A 17350-nucleotide genomic window follows, 5' to 3' on the forward strand; every position below is an offset into this window, starting at 1 on the left:
GAGGGCACAAAAATGAGACAGATGGAGAGACGAAAGCAGGAGTAGGAGACAGATGGAGGGAGAGCGAGAAGATGGGAGGAGGAGTAAAGAACAGTCGCTCTTGTTTCTTGCTGCAGGGGCCATCCTACTTCATCTTATTATACAACTGATATTCGCTTTACATAACAATAAGTTTCTTTCTTGACATTAAACCTAAGCTGTGTCTCAGGCCCATCCTGTAACTCGTGGATTGTGCAGCCTGGATCCTGCTTCGTCATTCTGCTGCTGTTTAGTTAAGTTGACAAGCTGAGAGCCACGGTGGTTACTGCATAACCGCAGAATGAACTCATTAGTGCGTTCGCTACTTCTGTTTCAGACCAGGGGTTTGGATAGCTCAGCAATCAGGAAACACAAAAAATAACATTTCCTAGACTGGTTCTGGTCTTTGTAGGTCTTTGTTTGCAATTAATTATTTTAGAGATTTACGTTGGGTCTTGTTTTGTGCTTTCTTGTTAAGAATGATGATGTTGTGTACCTGAAACTGGCAGCAAAACAGAAAAACAAAATGCTGTAACTGGACATGTAAAAAGAAGGAAAGGGTGCATGAGTGACTGCTCTCTGCTTGGGACAAAATACCCCTGTTTAGAGGTGTCCAAGTAGTCTAATGGTTTAGCATATACCCTGGTTTGTTATTGCTCCACATGGTTCCTATTTAGTCACCACCAACTATCATAGACTCCCCCAGATTGTCTAAATACATGTACTCTTTTAAGTCCTTTCTCTATCACCAAATATGTTTGAAGTAATGTTAAACCTGAAATAATAATCACTTAATTTGGATAAAAGTGGGCTTTTGATAGTTCTTTACTGATTTGGTCAGACATAGCTTTAAGCAATGCTATCACAACCTACAATTACAGTTGCTTATAGTCGCTCCTGCATGCTAACCCTACTGTGTCCATTATAAAGATGTATTCTAAACCACCAGTAATTTTGCCCCAAACAAAGTCCATTCCAGAAACCATCACTCAGTTGCAGTAATTGCAGGGAGAGTATGGTTGAATTAAGTGCTCACTAATTGCCTAATCATTGGGTGTGCTCATATTGCTGTGGTTAAGAAAGGAGAATCAATACATCACAATCATAAATGACATTTATTTTTCTCCATGTCTGCCTCTCTTCTCTTCACATATTTATATTTGAGCTTTCACGTTTACGTGAAGCTTTACAGCCAAACAGAACAGTATTTTTATTTTTTTTATGTCTTTCACTTAGCTGTCAGTCTCATTTCCCACCCTCTCTCTTGCAGTGAGACTCCATGACAGCATTTCAGAGGAAGGCTTTCATTACCTAGTCTTTGACCTGTGAGTATCTTCTGTGCGCGCACACACACACACACACACACACACACACAAACAATGACATTTTATCCATGCGTGTGACTGCGGTTAGTTTGTGTATGCTAACAACTTCTCTGTTATTTAACTCCCTGTCTCTCTCCGTCTCTTTCTTCGGACCCTTCTTCCTTCCCTTCCCCTTACAGGGTGACAGGAGGAGAGCTTTTTGAAGACATTGTAGCCAGGGAGTACTACAGTGAGGCTGACGCCAGGTAAACACCCCTTAATGAAGCTGCTCTTCCCAGACACTTTGTAAAATATAAAGAAATACAAAATGTGATGATTTGCAACTGATTTGAATTCTATATTAATTTGAAAATGGTGCAATGAAAACATATTGACTGGCATGTTCATAGTTGTGTTTTATCACCTCTTCAAAAAACAAAAATGTGACGTAAAATCCTTGCTCGATAAAGGATTTTCAGCTGCTCAACAGTTTGGAATGTTTTCAATGGATTCCAGGTTTGTTGCACCATTATGCTCATTTAAATTCAGTTATTGTCATTCTGAAAATAAGCAAGGTCTTACAAAGAGAAGACATTGACTGGATGTCAACATTTGTTGCTTCAAAACCTAAATATATACATTATTTGGCATTTATGGTGCCTTCACAGATGTGCAAGTTATTGATGCTGCGTGCACTAAAGCACCCTCAAACCGAACCTAGCTTTTGTTTTGTTTCTGGCTTTTATAATCTGAATATGTGACGCAGCACAGGAAAGGCTGGTCAGAGATGCAGACTGAGAATCTGGCTGTGTACATGATGCAACCAGACTTTCCTGTATTTCTGTGGTTTAGGTGAAGTTCTCTGTCTGAGGAATCTCTCAAAACTGTAATGTAGTCCAAAAAAAAAAAGTCCAGCAAAACTGGAACACAACCACACACATGCCTAAAGGTAGAACCAGACCAGTGCACGGCAAAATATGCCCCCTTTATGAAGCTGCTGACATGACTGAAGTCTTTATCTATTTACATTGGTGTTAAACCACAATAATTTAAAGACTGGGACAATGTGGCATTTTCAAGGTTAAGAAAGATACATAGATTGATTTATTTTATTTTTTCAAATTTGGAAATTTAAGGAAAACAAAATGAATTTTCAACTTTATCCTGGTTTTCACATGCTGTGCTATGAATGTGTTTATATATGTAAAAATCGTCCTCATTCTCAACATTGTGTTGTTTGTGTACTGTTTTTTAGTCATTTGAGTTTTAAATGACTTACTAATAGCCCAATCTTTTTTGGTATATGGGTTTTTTGCATGCAGACACACGGTACTGCAGACAAACAGCATAATCCCATTAAATATATAAATACTCTCATTTTATGAACACACAAGCACACAGCAGTGCATGTAATTGGCTTGCTGGTATTCTTATCAGGAAATGCATTTACTTGTCAACAAGTTCATTGGTTCCCCACTCTCCCCCTTCTCTCTTTAATCACATGTCTCACTCTGTTTTTTTCCCCCCATTATAGTAAAAATGCAGTTCTGTTCTTTTTGTTTTGTTTATTTATTTGTTTTTGTTTTGATTTAATAAACTGTGACGTTTAAATGAAACTTTGTTAAAAATATACTGTCATATCGAGCACCCTCCCGGCTCTGTTAGCAAGTGATAATCAATCAGCTAGAAAGTGTGTAATCCAGCCTTGTCACTGCTATATTATTTAGAAGTGAGTGCAAAGGGGTAGAGAGTAGCACTCTCCAAAATGTCTCAGCTAGCAGAGCACAGCAAATGTTGCGTCGTTGGCTGCAAGAGCAAATATAGGTATGCGTTTATATTGTCTGTAGTCTGTGTATAATAACCTACTGTGGATAAGATTGAATAATCTGTGCATCTTAGTGACCTTGAAAGACTCATTCAGACATGTGAAGTTTAGATTAACTTGTCTTAAAATAGGAGTTGTATAGGACCATTCAAATAATACTGAAACAATTGCACAGTCAACCAACAGTTCTGACTATCATTGCCTTTTTATGAGGCAAAAAACGCCAGTTCGGTCCGCTCGGATCTGAAGACTTGTATTACTGTTCACTGAATGTGTTTAGGGGACCTCACCTTGGCAACTTGTGAATTTTATTTGGCATTTTACATGATTTTCTTTGATTTTGTTGGTGTTGTCTCGTGTAATCTTTCTGTCTTTGTTTGCGCTATCCTCCTGTGGCTGTGTGGTGGGCAGATTATGAATTCTGTCTGCAGTTAGCGTAGGGGTCTTTGTTCCCACATAAGGGGTGAACAGACCCACAGAAACCAAGCCATATGATTTAAGCCTGGGCTTCACTCTATGTAGGCAGGTGACATCTGACCCATTAACCTGAACATGAGCATTAGAGAATGAAATCATCACCCGGTGCCACAGTGTGTAAGACAGTAAGAGGATGGTCTTGTATGGGCATGTAAGAAAATTTCAGAAGACGCGTAATGTGCCAACACACTCCACAGGATTGTGTGAAACATGCTTATGAGCCAGTGTTGAGAAATAATGGCAACGATATCGGTGGCAGCTGAATTGACGCCCCCATTATTAGAATTGCTACCGATTATACAGATTTATTGACTGGATGGTTCAAGCCTTCCCACATCAGATACGTAGTATTTGTTCTTTAAGCTACTGTACCTGGATAATGGGTTTGAAACGTAAAATTGATTGCTTTTAGGGATCACGGTAGAGATGCAATTAACAGCTAGTGTGCTCATTAATTAATCGAGTTAACTGTTTTAACTGGTTAACTTTCTTGGCCGTCAAGCATGTATTACATAAGCTTTATATCCACAGTGACGTGTTCATACTGCTTTTTAAAATACAGCTAAAAGTCAAAAAGGTGCACTTTTTTCCAAAAGTTGTAGCAATGCAGTATTAGTGTTTTGCCTGGAAAACGCTTATAGCTGGGTCTTTTGGCTATCATTCCATCACTACATCTCGCTTTTTGAAATGTTTAATTCATCACTCAAAAGCCAGTGTTTCCCACACATAGACTTTACTTGGCAGGCTGCCCAGGTATGATAACTGCAGCCTTGCCAGCATTATTTTCTTTTCCAGTTGTCCAAGAACGTGAGGTTGTCCGTGATTGATTTACTGGGGGACATTTTTGCCTCACTCTTATACTGAAACTTAAATCACTCCTAACTAGCTGCTAGCTAGTTAGAGGTTTTCTTGTTTTCCTCAACCAGTTTTCCATACTAGGACGATATGGTCCTTAACCCAAGGATCATATAAGCTACTTGGAAGAATTATGTAATTTGGCTGTCTTATAGAATAATTCTCATCTTTCAGAAAACATTCGCATTTTCTCTCTGGCCCAAACTGGTCGAGGAGTTACGCTAACGTGAAACACACATGGTCAAATCTAGCCAGGGACAGATTTTTCTGTCTGTGTTCAGACAGTAGTACCTTTTGAATGCTTTCTGCTACTGTGATACACCAAATAACTCTGTAAAGCTCGTTTTCTCTTCTTTCTCAAACTGTATGATTTTTGCCTCACAAACGTGCATGTAAAATAGGACTGCCACCAGGCTGAATCATTCAGCTGCCCAATGGTCAAATGGACTTCAGCTGACTGTAGTCCTTATTCTGCTCTGGAGATCAGTCGCAAGCTAGAGAGCCACTTCAACCAGAACCTGCAGCAGGTGGAGAGCTGGCTCTGCTGTTACGCAGATGTGACTAGAGCTGTGCAGCAAAGCAAGGAGCACAGTTTCCAATGCTGTCTGATGCAGTGGAGTTGGTTCTTGGGACAAGAGGTTAACTGAAGAGGCAATGAATACAACGCTGAATGCTGTTTCGTATTTGTCACAAGGGACTGGGCAATTAAAATATTTGCAGTGGAGCACACACACTACATGCCACAAATAGAATCTATTTCTGTGGGAAACGCTGCAGGTTGTCTGAACTTATTTTTTTTGTCTATCTCTGGAAAATATGTAATCCGTTTGTGCGACAGCTCCAGTTTCATGTTGCCAGTTGTCACAGTGATCAAGTACGATGTCTCGTTGTTGGTTTTTTTTTTTCTTTTTTTATTTCTAATGATGGCTATACCATGCATCCTTTTTTTTTTCTGCCTGGCAGACGAGTCATGTGGGGTAAATGTGTGGTGTTTTTTTTTTTTTTTTTTTTTTGCAATGAAGGGTGGTGACTGACACGTCTCACTCTCTCTCTCTGTCCCCTCTTCTCTCTCCGTAGTCACTGCATTAGTCAGATCTTGGAGAGTGTCAATCATATCCACCAGCATGATATTGTGCACAGAGACCTCAAGGTGAGTGGCTGCCCGTTTCCATGACAACCACACTCTTACACATGTACACGCACACACACACACCTCTGCTCGTGGCCATGGCAACATACAGATGGCTCTCAGTTGTTCCATCTCTCTTCCTCTTCCTCTCCCTCTCCGCAATTTTTGCTCTACTGCCGTCTACTGCCCCCGCCCTCCTCTGTCTGTCGTCAGATCTGTCATCCTGCCTGTCCTTGACCGGGACTGTGTGTGGTTTTTTTTTTTTTTTTGTGTCTGTGCGTGCATAATCACATGATGTATGTTCATGTTGAGCAGAGAGACTGTGAGTCATGATCACGTGGAAGGGTTCGTCTCACCTATGGCAAGGACTCAAGAGCTCATACGTGCACAAGCTCACTCGTGAGGGGGCTGTGTTTGGGCGGAGGCATAGACGAGCGTGACATCACACCACCCTTCAAGCGTCAGGAGATTTGATTTGTCCCAAATTGCTGATGGGTTGAGATGTAAAGAGTAGAGGATGAGGATGGCTTCTCTGTTGCCTGCAGTTTTACGTTTAACCCAGTTTAAGTTGATGAGATGTTAATAATATATGTACTGAATTTGAAACTACGAAGTGAGGGGCAGGGGGGTAGGGAAAAAACCCGCTATCTCAAGGGATGTCTGAGACACATGTGGGCGGCTTTTGTACGTGTGCACACTATGTCAGAGAATAACCTCGAGCACTGCCTGTCTGATTTGTTGGCCTTTTATCCTGAGTGGGCTTTTTACTGCGGCCCTTTATGTCCCGCTGCCCAAACAACGGCCATTTACAACACTGCCACACACGCCGCCTCGCGCTAAGTACACTTTCCATTTAGCATGCAGTCTGCAGCTCTACCTAAATGACTCCCGAGTGGTTTCCATGGCTACGGACCCATGCCCATATAAGGTGTTGGGGAGATTCTCAACTACTTATCCTCTCCCTACCTCCTCTGTCTCTCCATCACGCTCTCACACCTTTATCCCACCCCCACATGCTGTGTCGAACACATCAAATATAAATATTTCTGAGGAAAAGCTTTACTGAAGAGTGCCTTTAACTACCTGTCTCTCACTGTCTTGATCTCTGCTTTGCTCTCTGTGTGTGTGTGTGTGTGTGTGTGTGTGTGTGTGTGTGTGTGTGTGTGTGTGTGTGTGTGTGTGTGTGTGTGTGTGTGTGTGTGTGTGTGTGTGTGTGTGTGTGTGTGTGTGTGTGTGTGTGTGTGTGTGTGTGTGTGTGTGTGTGTCTCAGCCTGAGAACTTGTTGTTGGCTAGTAAGATGAAGGGAGCCGCAGTGAAGCTGGCAGATTTTGGACTTGCTATTGAAGTGCAGGGGGACCAGCAGGCTTGGTTTGGTAAGAAAACAAAAACAGTGACACAAACACGCATATCAAATGAGCAGGTTCTTTACCTGATCTGTTATTCTATCTGGGTGTTTAGCACTTGATAGTTCCTACACCGGGCATAAATCACTGCTGAACAGGCCCTCTTTCATACAGCAAGCCACATAGATTCACATCTGCTGCTGCTTTGAAGCCACAGAATATTTCCAGGAGCATTGATTAAGAGGCTCACTGCCACTTTCCAGGTCATGCTTAGGTCATTGTGTCTTGGCTAACAGCCAAGCTGCCAGCACTTGGCTGACTCTGTGGCGGGGATGAAATGATTAATGGGTATTTGCTAGTGACTCTACACTATCATAATCTGGCCCTGCGTACGGGTCGCTATAATTTAAGCTGTTTATATAACGGCCTGAAAGTAGCCTTTACCGGGAGTTTAATAAAAGTTAATTGTATCTTCTGATTTATCTGTTGGGCAGGGTTTGCAGGCACTCCTGGCTATCTCTCCCCTGAGGTCCTGCGGAAGGACCCTTACGGCAAGCCTGTGGACATATGGGCCTGTGGTGAGTTTTGACACCTGTGTGTGCCTCGGGTCGAATGAACCTATTCAACAGCTTTTAAGTATCATTTAAAAGTAAAACTGTTTTCGTAGGGGTTAATGGGAATCATAAAAAAAAGCATGATGATCTTGCAGCCTCTCTCAGAGAGGTGACTTCATTGTGCTTATAAAGTGTTGCAATAACTAAGTTTTCCCTTTCTTACTGTTGCATTTCCTTGTCTTGATTTTATTCTTTGCTGCCCACGGTAAATGGTATTGTAACATGATCTTTCTGAATCACTTCTCCCCTCTTTGTTTCCTGTCAGGTGTTATTCTCTATATCTTGTTAGTGGGATATCCACCATTCTGGGATGAAGATCAACATAAACTCTATCAGCAGATCAAAGCTGGGGCATACGATGTAAGTGTGTGTGTGTTAGGTGTGATGGGTGCAGTGCAGGGGTTTGCTAAGCAGTTTTTGAACATTTAATAGTGTCCAATTGAGATGTGGTCCAAAGCTATTGATCCTATCAGGGCCTTCCTGACGCATTGCAGAGGGGTGTGTGTGAGAGAGAGTGTGTGAGAGTCAGAGAAGGGGTATTCTCCTCTCTCAGTCGATGAATAATGAAGTCACTTTTCAGCCTGTTTGCAGGGATTTGAGTTTTAAAACTGCAGCATGTTTTCTGTGAATCCAAAACCCTTTTCCCCCCCTTCCATAATCTTCCCTATTTTAACGAGTTAACTCAAGCACTGGTTTCCATATGGCATGGATCTGCTAGAAACCCACTTGATCAGCTCACCAGAAATCTCTCACAACTGACGTATCACTTATTTCTCCTATTTCCTCAGTTCCCGTCTCCAGAGTGGGACACGGTGACCCCAGAGGCAAAGAACCTGATTAACCAGATGTTGACAATTAACCCAGCCAAAAGAATCACTGCCGAACAGGCTCTCAAACACCCATGGATCTGCGTAAGTATTCACCTAAATCACCACATTATGGAGAAACCTAGGGATTTACCATATTAAAGCTGTCACATAACTATAACTCGGATTCATACTTGCCCTGAGAATCTGTTGACTTATTTTGTTCCATTTTTGTCCCCTTACAGCACCGTTCTACAGTGGCGTCCATGATGCACAGACAGGAAACAGTCGAATGTCTCCGCAAGTTCAATGCTCGTCGAAAACTCAAGGTAGGCTTCTGAAGCTTTAAACCAGCCTTGATTGGTTACTTTTTTTTATCCTGTGGTTTTAAAGGGCTGGGACAAATATCAGTGTGGAAGTATACCATCTTCCTCTTGGGAGATGTGATCTATCAGTCAACACTTTTATTAAAAGATGTAGGTGCTCTTAAAATATTCATCATTCCACTTTGATCTGTCAGCATTTCATGGCTCGAATGGGGCACATGGCAGAGAAAGATGATATAACTGAACTGAATTGAATAATAATAACAAGACACAACAATACAACAGTGCAGTGAATAAGTAACTAATCCCTTGTTTGGTGTATTATATGTTAAGCTACACAGATATTGTTGTGTATCTTAGATAATTGTGCAATGTAGTTGTGATATGGGTGTTATTGTGCGTGACATTTCATGAGTTAGTTATTGTGTTAGCATTGAAATATAGCACAAAAATAAGGAAACATGTGTTTGGACGATTACTTCTGAGTTGTAACAATGCAATAGTGTTGGAAAGCTCGAGTTCACTCTATGCGTCTGTTTTTGGAGACTATTGAAAATATTTTAACTTGCTGTGCTGTGCATCTTATTCATTGTCATTTGCTGTGAAGCTGTTGAGACCTGCCTTGTCTATTATATCAGTTTGACATATATTTTGGGTTGTGAGGTTTAAAATGTTAAGGTTTGTAAATTATGCTGCTTTGAGGGGTTGATATCAACCATCGAAACTATCAGCCAAACCCTGAGATCAAATGTCTGCCAAAGTCTTTGATCTTCTAAATTGCTGCATATGAACATTTTACTTTTGAGAACCTCTGCTTTTTTTCCTCTATTGGAAACATTTTAAATGTCAACCAGCTCCAGTTACTGTAGTTTGCATTCACTGCCACTAATGCAAACTCATGCCTCAAGTATCAGCTATTTCGTTTTGCCGCATCATTTAAATTAATTTGCATAGAGGAATGTAGGGCTTTGAGATGCGAGAATGTACAGTTAAAGGTGCATCTCCTCAGACAGCATACAAGTTTGGTTTTTTTTTTTTTTTTTAAACATTAGGCAGAGTTTTACAGACAACATTAAGTAAATAAAGAAAAACGCCATGCTCTCATTATACCTCCCCTCACTTTTCTCTTCTCCTTCCTCTCCTCCTCCTCCTCCAGGGAGCCATTCTCACCACCATGCTGGTGTCCAGAAACTTCTCAGGTGGGTGTGCCCTTCGCCCTCAGCCTCCCACGCAGCACATGCAGAGGGAGTGGAGGAAGGAAAGTGGATAGAGTCCTCTGCACCTTTTTTAACCCCCTCACCACACACGCACACTCACCCACTCATTCTCAAAATAACAATGTTTTTGTGTGCGCCCAGGAGTTTGCTTGCTTACAACATTAAACTGAACTGAAACACGAAGCTTCTTTGTGATATGATAGAAATATTGTATTACTGAATTATTATGAGTGCATTATCATGTATGTTAGCAGCCTAAAATCTGATATTCTGTCATAATCTGTTCCAGATTATATGTGGGTGCCAGTTATGTCCTTGTCTGTGCTAATGTATCTCTCCCTGTGTGTATGTGTGTGCGCGCGCGTATGTGTCCCTCTTTTCTGCTGCCCATGGAGCATGTTTGAGAGAACAAAGCCTAGACTTTAATGAGATTTTTCTTTTTTAATGTTTGGGGGAAAGTGTGGTGTTATAAAACCAGGTGACTATTAAGATTCTGTGTTTTTTATCTCAGCCTGCTGAGAGTGACTTGTTTTCGTTGAAGCCTTGTTCTCAGCCTTTAAGTAATTGGTCAGTCGATGGCTAATGATTTCAACCCTGGGCCTAGGAATCCACAGGGGTGCACGTCTTTGCTTTGGCCTGTTTGTATCAAAGTCTAAGATGCATCTGGGCTGTAGCCAGCACCCCCTGTAGCTTTCTCGGCCCATGACTGAACAGCATGAGATCGACCTGCATAATTTCCATAGCCCCTCCCAACTGTAGCATTTCTATCCAATAGTGGGCCGGCAGCATACCAACTCTGCTGCTGCCGCCTCCTCCACGGCCTCACTGGCTCAGGAAGGTACGTCCCAGAGACACGCCCATCCACTTCCTCTTTACATACACAGCTACTTTCTTTCATGGGACAGGGTTGGCCCTCATCACCATCCCCCAAATCCTGCATGCAGCCTTAGCAAGCATCCTCATCAACATACACACCCACAAGCATGCATCCCCTCACAGATTTTGCTCATTTAGGGGTTTTGTGTAGCAATCATGTAAATAAGCTTCACTTGAGTTTACGTCAGCCTGCACTAAAAAGTGCTTTTTACATTCACACATCAGCGCCATTCAATCGTGACCTCGTAACCCACATTTCATCTTCACTTAGTTATGGCGTCACTTCCAGCAAGCTCCATCCTGACCTCCAGCTGACCCCTTACGTCTCTGTGCTCGCACAGGGCGGTCTGGGGCAGGGGATGAGGAGGGGCATGTATCCTGGGGGCGGGAACTCACATTGCAGGGGGCCGGCAAGAGCTGGGTTGGCGTGCTGCCATCGTCGGACCTGGGTTTGATGGGACAAAGGAAGAAAGTTGGATGTTGAGGAGCTAGAGGGGAGAATAACTGAGACGAAGGATGGGAGTGCTGACTTCAGTGCCGCTACTGTTGAAAATATCACCGTTTCTTCCCGATGAATCACTTAGGTTAAAGGCATCCCACGTCTCAACTCCCCCTCTGAAGGTCTGTTTTAGTACTTTCAAAGCAAAGTTCCCCTTTGAGACAGGAACCCCACAAGCTAATGTGGCAGCAAGTCTGCCACATTAGATGGAGGGATTGTTTTGAAAGTATTAAAATCAGATTTTCCTCTCATCCTGCCCGGTGGAGATGGGTGGTGAAGGTCGGCGATTCCAATGGTGGCTCCATGGATTGAGTACATTAGAAGCAATGTAGAGCAGACTTGATTCTCTGTCTCCCTTTTTAGAACGGAGGATCTTTTTTGCTCTGCAGTGTCTATACACTTCTCCATAGGATCTGTTTGTAGGCAGGATAAAGGTAAAATGTTTATGGGGAGATAACTTCACCTGAGACACCTAAGGGGAGGCGGGTGTTAATCCTAGGATGTGTGATTGGTGCGCTGAGATTCGGGGTGCCTGTGGTGCTTTAATTGTCAGCTAAAGCCCTCCAAATGCGGGCTCCTTCACTGAGACTGGACCAAGTTGCCTGTTTTGTAAGTTTCTGTAAATATGTGTGACATCATCACTCCAGATTGGATTCCTCATCTCTCCTCCTTTTAAGTCATCCATAATCAAGATTTTTGTTTTTTCTTTTCTTTTTCTTGGCTTTTGGCTTTTGGTCCTCTGATGATGTCACTCATCACTGCAAACCTATAACTGCTTCCTTGCACTTCTCTGAGGCAAGGCTTGGCCGTTTGCTCATGATGTTTCCTTTTAATGGCATTATAGCAGAATGTGACAGAAGTGTGAGTTTGAAGCATCTCTCTGTGTTTCTAATTCGGTTTTTGCCTTGCTGCCTTTCGCATGTGGGTGTCCTGTGTGGTTAATTCCTACAAAATGTTCTCGGGAGACACACCTTCAGATGCTTTCTAACACATTTTTCCTTTCTCATCACCGAGCTAGAATCTTGCTCGAGTGGTGAAGCCCTCCTCCTGTGGGTCACCTTGACCTTTACCCATCTTGCCATGTTAAATTTGTGCTAGAGAGCATGTGAACGTGGCAGTCCCATGCTGTCACATTAGCACCCTGGTGACTGCTTGATAGAAGATGTAGCCAAATGAAGAGCAGATGTTTGCACTGTGAACAATCAGCTCTCCTTTCTCTAGTTTTTGAATGAAAATGAAAACTGAAAATTAAACTTAAATTTTTTTATGTTTTTTTTTCCTTTGGATGCTGCATGGCCAGGCCAAAGTATAAGCTGCTATCAATGCAACAGCCAAGATTAGGGAGCATGAGTTTTCACTTGATATTGTTTGCTGCTGTAAATGCTGTGCCCCTTATCTCTCCTCTCATGTATTGAAATACTAAGCCCTCTCTTACAACCCTCCCCCCTCTTCCCTCCCCCTCTATCCCTCTCCAATTTCCTATTGGAAGGTAAGAAACTCAAGATAAGATTTTTGGAACCTGTGTGTGTTGGTAGAAAAACAAGAGAAAAGCAAGCAAGAGAGAGTTGAGAGCGTTAGACTGAGAGGAAAAGTGACTGGAGCCCTTAAAGGAAATCAATGATTTACATTAACCTAGCTCATCACTGTCAGTCCTGGCGGCAGTTTGAGTCTGGCCATCATTCTCTTTCTAGATCTGCTAGGGTCTTCCAGGCAGGAAATGGATTGAGGAAGTTTACTTTGCTCTCAGGTTTCTCTTATATCCCCAGATGGCAATGAATGGATTATGATGTGAATGGGTTTTGCAGAGTGTAGCAGCCTGTACAGCCAAGGGGCGAAAAATGCCAGAGAAATCCATTAAATGCATGTTGTGCTTTGGAAACATCTAAGCTTACTTTGTCACAGTGACTGAGGTGTTGGGGATTCATAGATGTACCGTAGGTTAGAGGTACGAACAAACTATCATCATCAGTAAATCTTAACTTTTCTACCTGTTTCTCTCCCCTTCTATCCTCCTTTTTTCCACAGCATGCAAAAGTTTACTCAACAAGAAGTCAGATTCTGCTAAGGTAAGGTTCTCTTCATCACCTCTTTGCCCTCTTTTGTTCTGCTACATGGTGTCCTATCTCTCCTCTGTCAGCTGACCTCGATTTTCTGCCTTCTGTTCTTTTTCTGTCTTTCACAGTCTTTCTTTTGCACACTTTTCCTCCTATTATTTCAATGAATATCTTTTGTTGTGCAGTAGTTATTATTCATTTTAAGGTTTTGGTTTTTTTTTTTCATTTTCACATTGACCTTGTTTTATATCTGCAGAGGAGTTTCTTTCTATGGCGTGTTTTTAGATCCCATAATCCTGCAGTCCTTTCCACAAGTTTTTAACATTTTGTTTTTTAAACCAACGTTTTCACTCATAATTTATAAATATTAGTTCCCTAATGCTGGTTTTATTCTTTCACCTTTAGTCAGTTTCAGTCAAATGTCTGCTGCTCTGTTTCCCGGCAATCTCCATCAGCCTCTGCTGCTATTAAGCATCTCGCTCCCCACTCCTCTTTTTCTTTTCTGCCCCAGGGGTCACTCTGTGTAGTTAAGTGGGAGCGGCATAGAGAGTTAGTGAGGCAGTAAAAGGGATGATCTAGAGGCCATTCTATGGCACTCACCCTCTCATTTACCCTGTTAACTCTCAATAGCCCGGGAGCTTCCACCAACATTAGCCCCGTTTCCTGAAAGGCGTGTTTCAATTCTAATGCATCTTTCTCTGTGTGTGTGACGTATGTGTTCACTTTGAGTGTTTGCGTTCTCGTCCCAGCCTTCTACCAACAACAGTAAGAACAGTATAGTGAGCGCCATCAATGCCCTGAAAGACACCAACATGGCAACGAACGCACAGATGGTACAGTAGGCCGCCGCAGTGTCAGTTCCTGCCTCTTAATCCCCCCTGTCCCCTCAGTAGTTGCATAGTAACCCATTGGGCCTCATCCTCCATCATCTGCTTGTCATCCTTCATCTACCACCCAGGAGGTCTTGCTCTGTAACATCCCCTGTCCCAATAAGCTTACCAACCGTGGTGCACGTGTGCTCCTGATTTAGGTGAAACACTTTTGGAAATTATTTAAATTTAGTTAAAAAAAAAAATCTAAACAGGTGCACATGTGCACCCTGTCAGCCACAGGAGCATGACCTTGTTTGCAGGACTGTGTGCACCTAAAGTGGCAGCTCGTAAAGCTGTCGAGACCCCGTTTGGAGACCTCCACCTGTTAATGTCAGAGTACAATTCAGTCTTATGTAATGGCCCCCATGTTTATATCTCTATATAATCCTCAATCGGCTACTTTCTTATCTTTTTCCCATCCTAACATCTTTCTTTGTCATCTACATATTTTAGCCAGCTGTTCTTTGTCATTCTAACCTCACACCATCCATAACATCCCCATTGACATCCTCATTGTAGTGAAAAACTTGACCATTGTGCTCCAATCCAGCACTAGCATGCTGTGGTTTTGAGAAGCTTTTACTAGCATGCATTAAATTACATCTTGTAGTGTTGTGGTTGGATAACACTGTCGGGTTGGTTTGGTAGTGCTTCTCAACTGGAGGTACAGGTCCCCAAAGACACAGATATTATGTTTAAAAAAACGTCTAATAGAGAAACTGATGATCAGCTCAAAGAGCAGTTCCCCAGTTATGTAATGCATACACGGTAAAACTGCACAGAGCCAATCAACCTACTGTTAACCTGCAGCAATTATCATGAAATATTACCCGTTTAACTGAGCAAAATCTGAGCAGCTTCTCATTCTCAAGGGTTTGTTATTTAGTATTTTTTAAATATTTTAAACTGAGTAATAATAGTTATTAAGCTTTTTATTTATGGATTAGCACTCAGGACTCAAAAGTACAAAACTCCTTCCATAAAGTAATTTATGCATTTATTGGTTATATGAGCAGAATTGAAAACAAACAGAAGGACAGACTGTATGGTGAAAGGAAAGAAGCTCCGTCCTGAAATGGGACAGAAACAGTTGCCAGATCTCGTGGTACTTCTGGGTGCAGCCTTGGGCGTTGTATTTAAACTGTTCCAGTTTAAAATGGGACGTTAACTCTTTGACCCAGTGCTTGTGGGACTGTGGCCACATTTTCTTTGCTCTGTGAAGTCTCGGGTCAAGTATCAGGTGTCTGTTTTGAGGTTATTTAAAAGCTAACAGAATCTGCTTCTTCTTTTTTTTTTTCAAAGTAATATTTATGATACTTTCACGCATAAAACAGAAAACTGCAGCTAATGCATTTAATTCTCCTAACTGTGTTTTGTAAAACAATAACGCTGTATGCTCTCATTATCTCGGTGTAGTTCCAGTAAAATCTGATAAATGATAACAGACCAGAAATGATGAGGCTATTAATTGATTGAGTGAGCTCTCAGCAAATGATTCCCCTGTGTTTCGTTTTCTCTGAGAGCATCTCTGTGTTTAGACCAAACAAACATCTGAAGATGCATTTTAGTGTGTGACCAGCGTTTGGGGAAATTACAAACTCTTTTCTGGTGTTTTATAGACGAGACATTCATTAGTTACAGCCCAAAATAAGTGTCTCCTCTCCATTGCCACGGGCACTCTTGAAAGTTTTGGATCCACTAGCTGTTGTGAAGATGTTTAAGTTTTGGCTGAGGTAAAAAAAAAAATAAAGGGGCCCACTTTAAATCCAGTTGAGAGGCACTGTTTAAGGACAATATTTTGGACTAACTGTTTTGTTCTGTATCGCAGGAATCTCAGAGCACAGTGGTGCACAATGCTCCCGATGGCGTCAAGGTGAGATGTATGTTTTGTGTTTTGTTGTTTTTATTTCTGTCTGAAAGCCCGACGCAGAGCATCACACGCACCTGATGGGCTCGATCCTGCCGGATCCTGGCAGCGTTTGATTTCAGCATGTGTCTGTCTCTTTCCTCTGCATCTCAGGGATCAACAGAAAGCAATGCCACCAACGACGAGGAGGAAATGAAAGGTAGGAAAGGTACTCCAGTGTTTTATTCCCTTTATCCTGTTCTCTCTTTCTGTCTCCCATTTAGTGAGTTTTTTTATTTATTTATTTTTGGACTGTACTGACTGGCAGGTGTGCTGAGATACGCGTGTCTGTCACACTTTTGACTGTGTCTGTCGTGTGTGTGTATGTGTGTATTTATTGTGTGTCTGGCTGCGTTTCGTATGTGTGTTCTAGCGGACAGTACGGCGCTGAGTCAGGGCAGCGCCACAGAGGAGATGCCCCCACTTCTGCCCTCACCTCAAAGCTCACCTGCCAGTAAGTTTATCCATGGCAACCGGAAAGCTATACGGGCGCCTCTGGCCAGGACATAACACCCCCCAACCCCACCACCACCTGCCCCCCCCTCACTCCCACCCTGGCTTTCTGTAGTCACCGGCAATAATGTCTTACATCTCTGAGCCCCCACCCTCACTCTGATCCACCAAGCTTTTTTTTTCTTTTAGGGTTCCCACTGGTTTTAGATTTTTGAAATGATTCACCTTTATGTTTGGCTTTTACAAATTTCTGTAGGTTAATTCCAGTTTATTGCATTTTTGATCTTAGTTTGGTAGTTTTAGCATAACGACACCATTTGGCCATCTTGTAGCAACGGCTTTCCAATTAATGCTGTGTAACACGGCTTAAATAATCAGTTTTTCAACAGGATCATGGGGACACGACAGCACTAGCTTGCTCTGAAAACTATTATTTTCAGTAGCATTTGCTGCACATTGACAAATGACAGATTCCAGTAGAAACAAGTCATTGAATTAAATGACAAATCTTTATTTCCCCAGTAGCAAAACTATTTCTTGGACCCAGGTTTCCATTGAGACGTTTCAGTATTCAGATAATTAATATTTCATTCACCGTACCCACAAATGCACAAAAAAATTTTCCTCCCTTTTGCTCTACTCTGTCAAGATGATCCCAAACTGCTTCAATAATTTTAAAAACAGTAAACAGGCAGATTTTAAGTGCTTCAAGGGAAGTCTTCTGTCTGTGACCACACGATCAGCATCATGTTCTCTTTGAAAACCACCAAATCACT

General features: G+C 42.1%; 1 protein-coding gene across 13 annotated transcripts in view; it reads left to right on the forward strand.

The window, feature by feature from the left end:
- Positions 1 to 17350, forward strand: part of camk2g1 (calcium/calmodulin-dependent protein kinase (CaM kinase) II gamma 1) — a 40184-nt gene that overhangs the window by 12168 nt on the left and 10666 nt on the right. For 2 of the 13 annotated variants that reach the window (XM_006790995.3, XM_006790999.3), the window contains exons 4-18: positions 1289 to 1343; positions 1523 to 1588; positions 5557 to 5629; positions 6879 to 6981; positions 7446 to 7529; positions 7831 to 7925; positions 8354 to 8476; positions 8617 to 8700; positions 9854 to 9896; positions 10690 to 10752; positions 13315 to 13355; positions 14093 to 14176; positions 16044 to 16088; positions 16236 to 16290; positions 16495 to 16575. In XM_006790995.3, the coding sequence (XP_006791058.1) occupies positions 1289 to 1343; positions 1523 to 1588; positions 5557 to 5629; positions 6879 to 6981; positions 7446 to 7529; positions 7831 to 7925; positions 8354 to 8476; positions 8617 to 8700; positions 9854 to 9896; positions 10690 to 10752; positions 13315 to 13355; positions 14093 to 14176; positions 16044 to 16088; positions 16236 to 16290; positions 16495 to 16575 (1095 nt within the window). The remainder of the gene's footprint in view (positions 1 to 1288; positions 1344 to 1522; positions 1589 to 5556; positions 5630 to 6878; positions 6982 to 7445; positions 7530 to 7830; positions 7926 to 8353; positions 8477 to 8616; positions 8701 to 9853; positions 9897 to 10689; positions 10753 to 13314; positions 13356 to 14092; positions 14177 to 16043; positions 16089 to 16235; positions 16291 to 16494; positions 16576 to 17350) is intronic. The other 11 variants (XM_006790996.3, XM_035907866.2, XM_006790998.3 and 8 more) reach the window with 10 other exon arrangements.

The sequence above is a fragment of the Neolamprologus brichardi genome, chromosome 8 (genome assembly GCF_056152115.1).
Source record: "Neolamprologus brichardi isolate AB-2024 chromosome 8, ASM5615211v1, whole genome shotgun sequence".
Taxonomy (NCBI): domain Eukaryota; kingdom Metazoa; phylum Chordata; class Actinopteri; order Cichliformes; family Cichlidae; genus Neolamprologus; species Neolamprologus brichardi.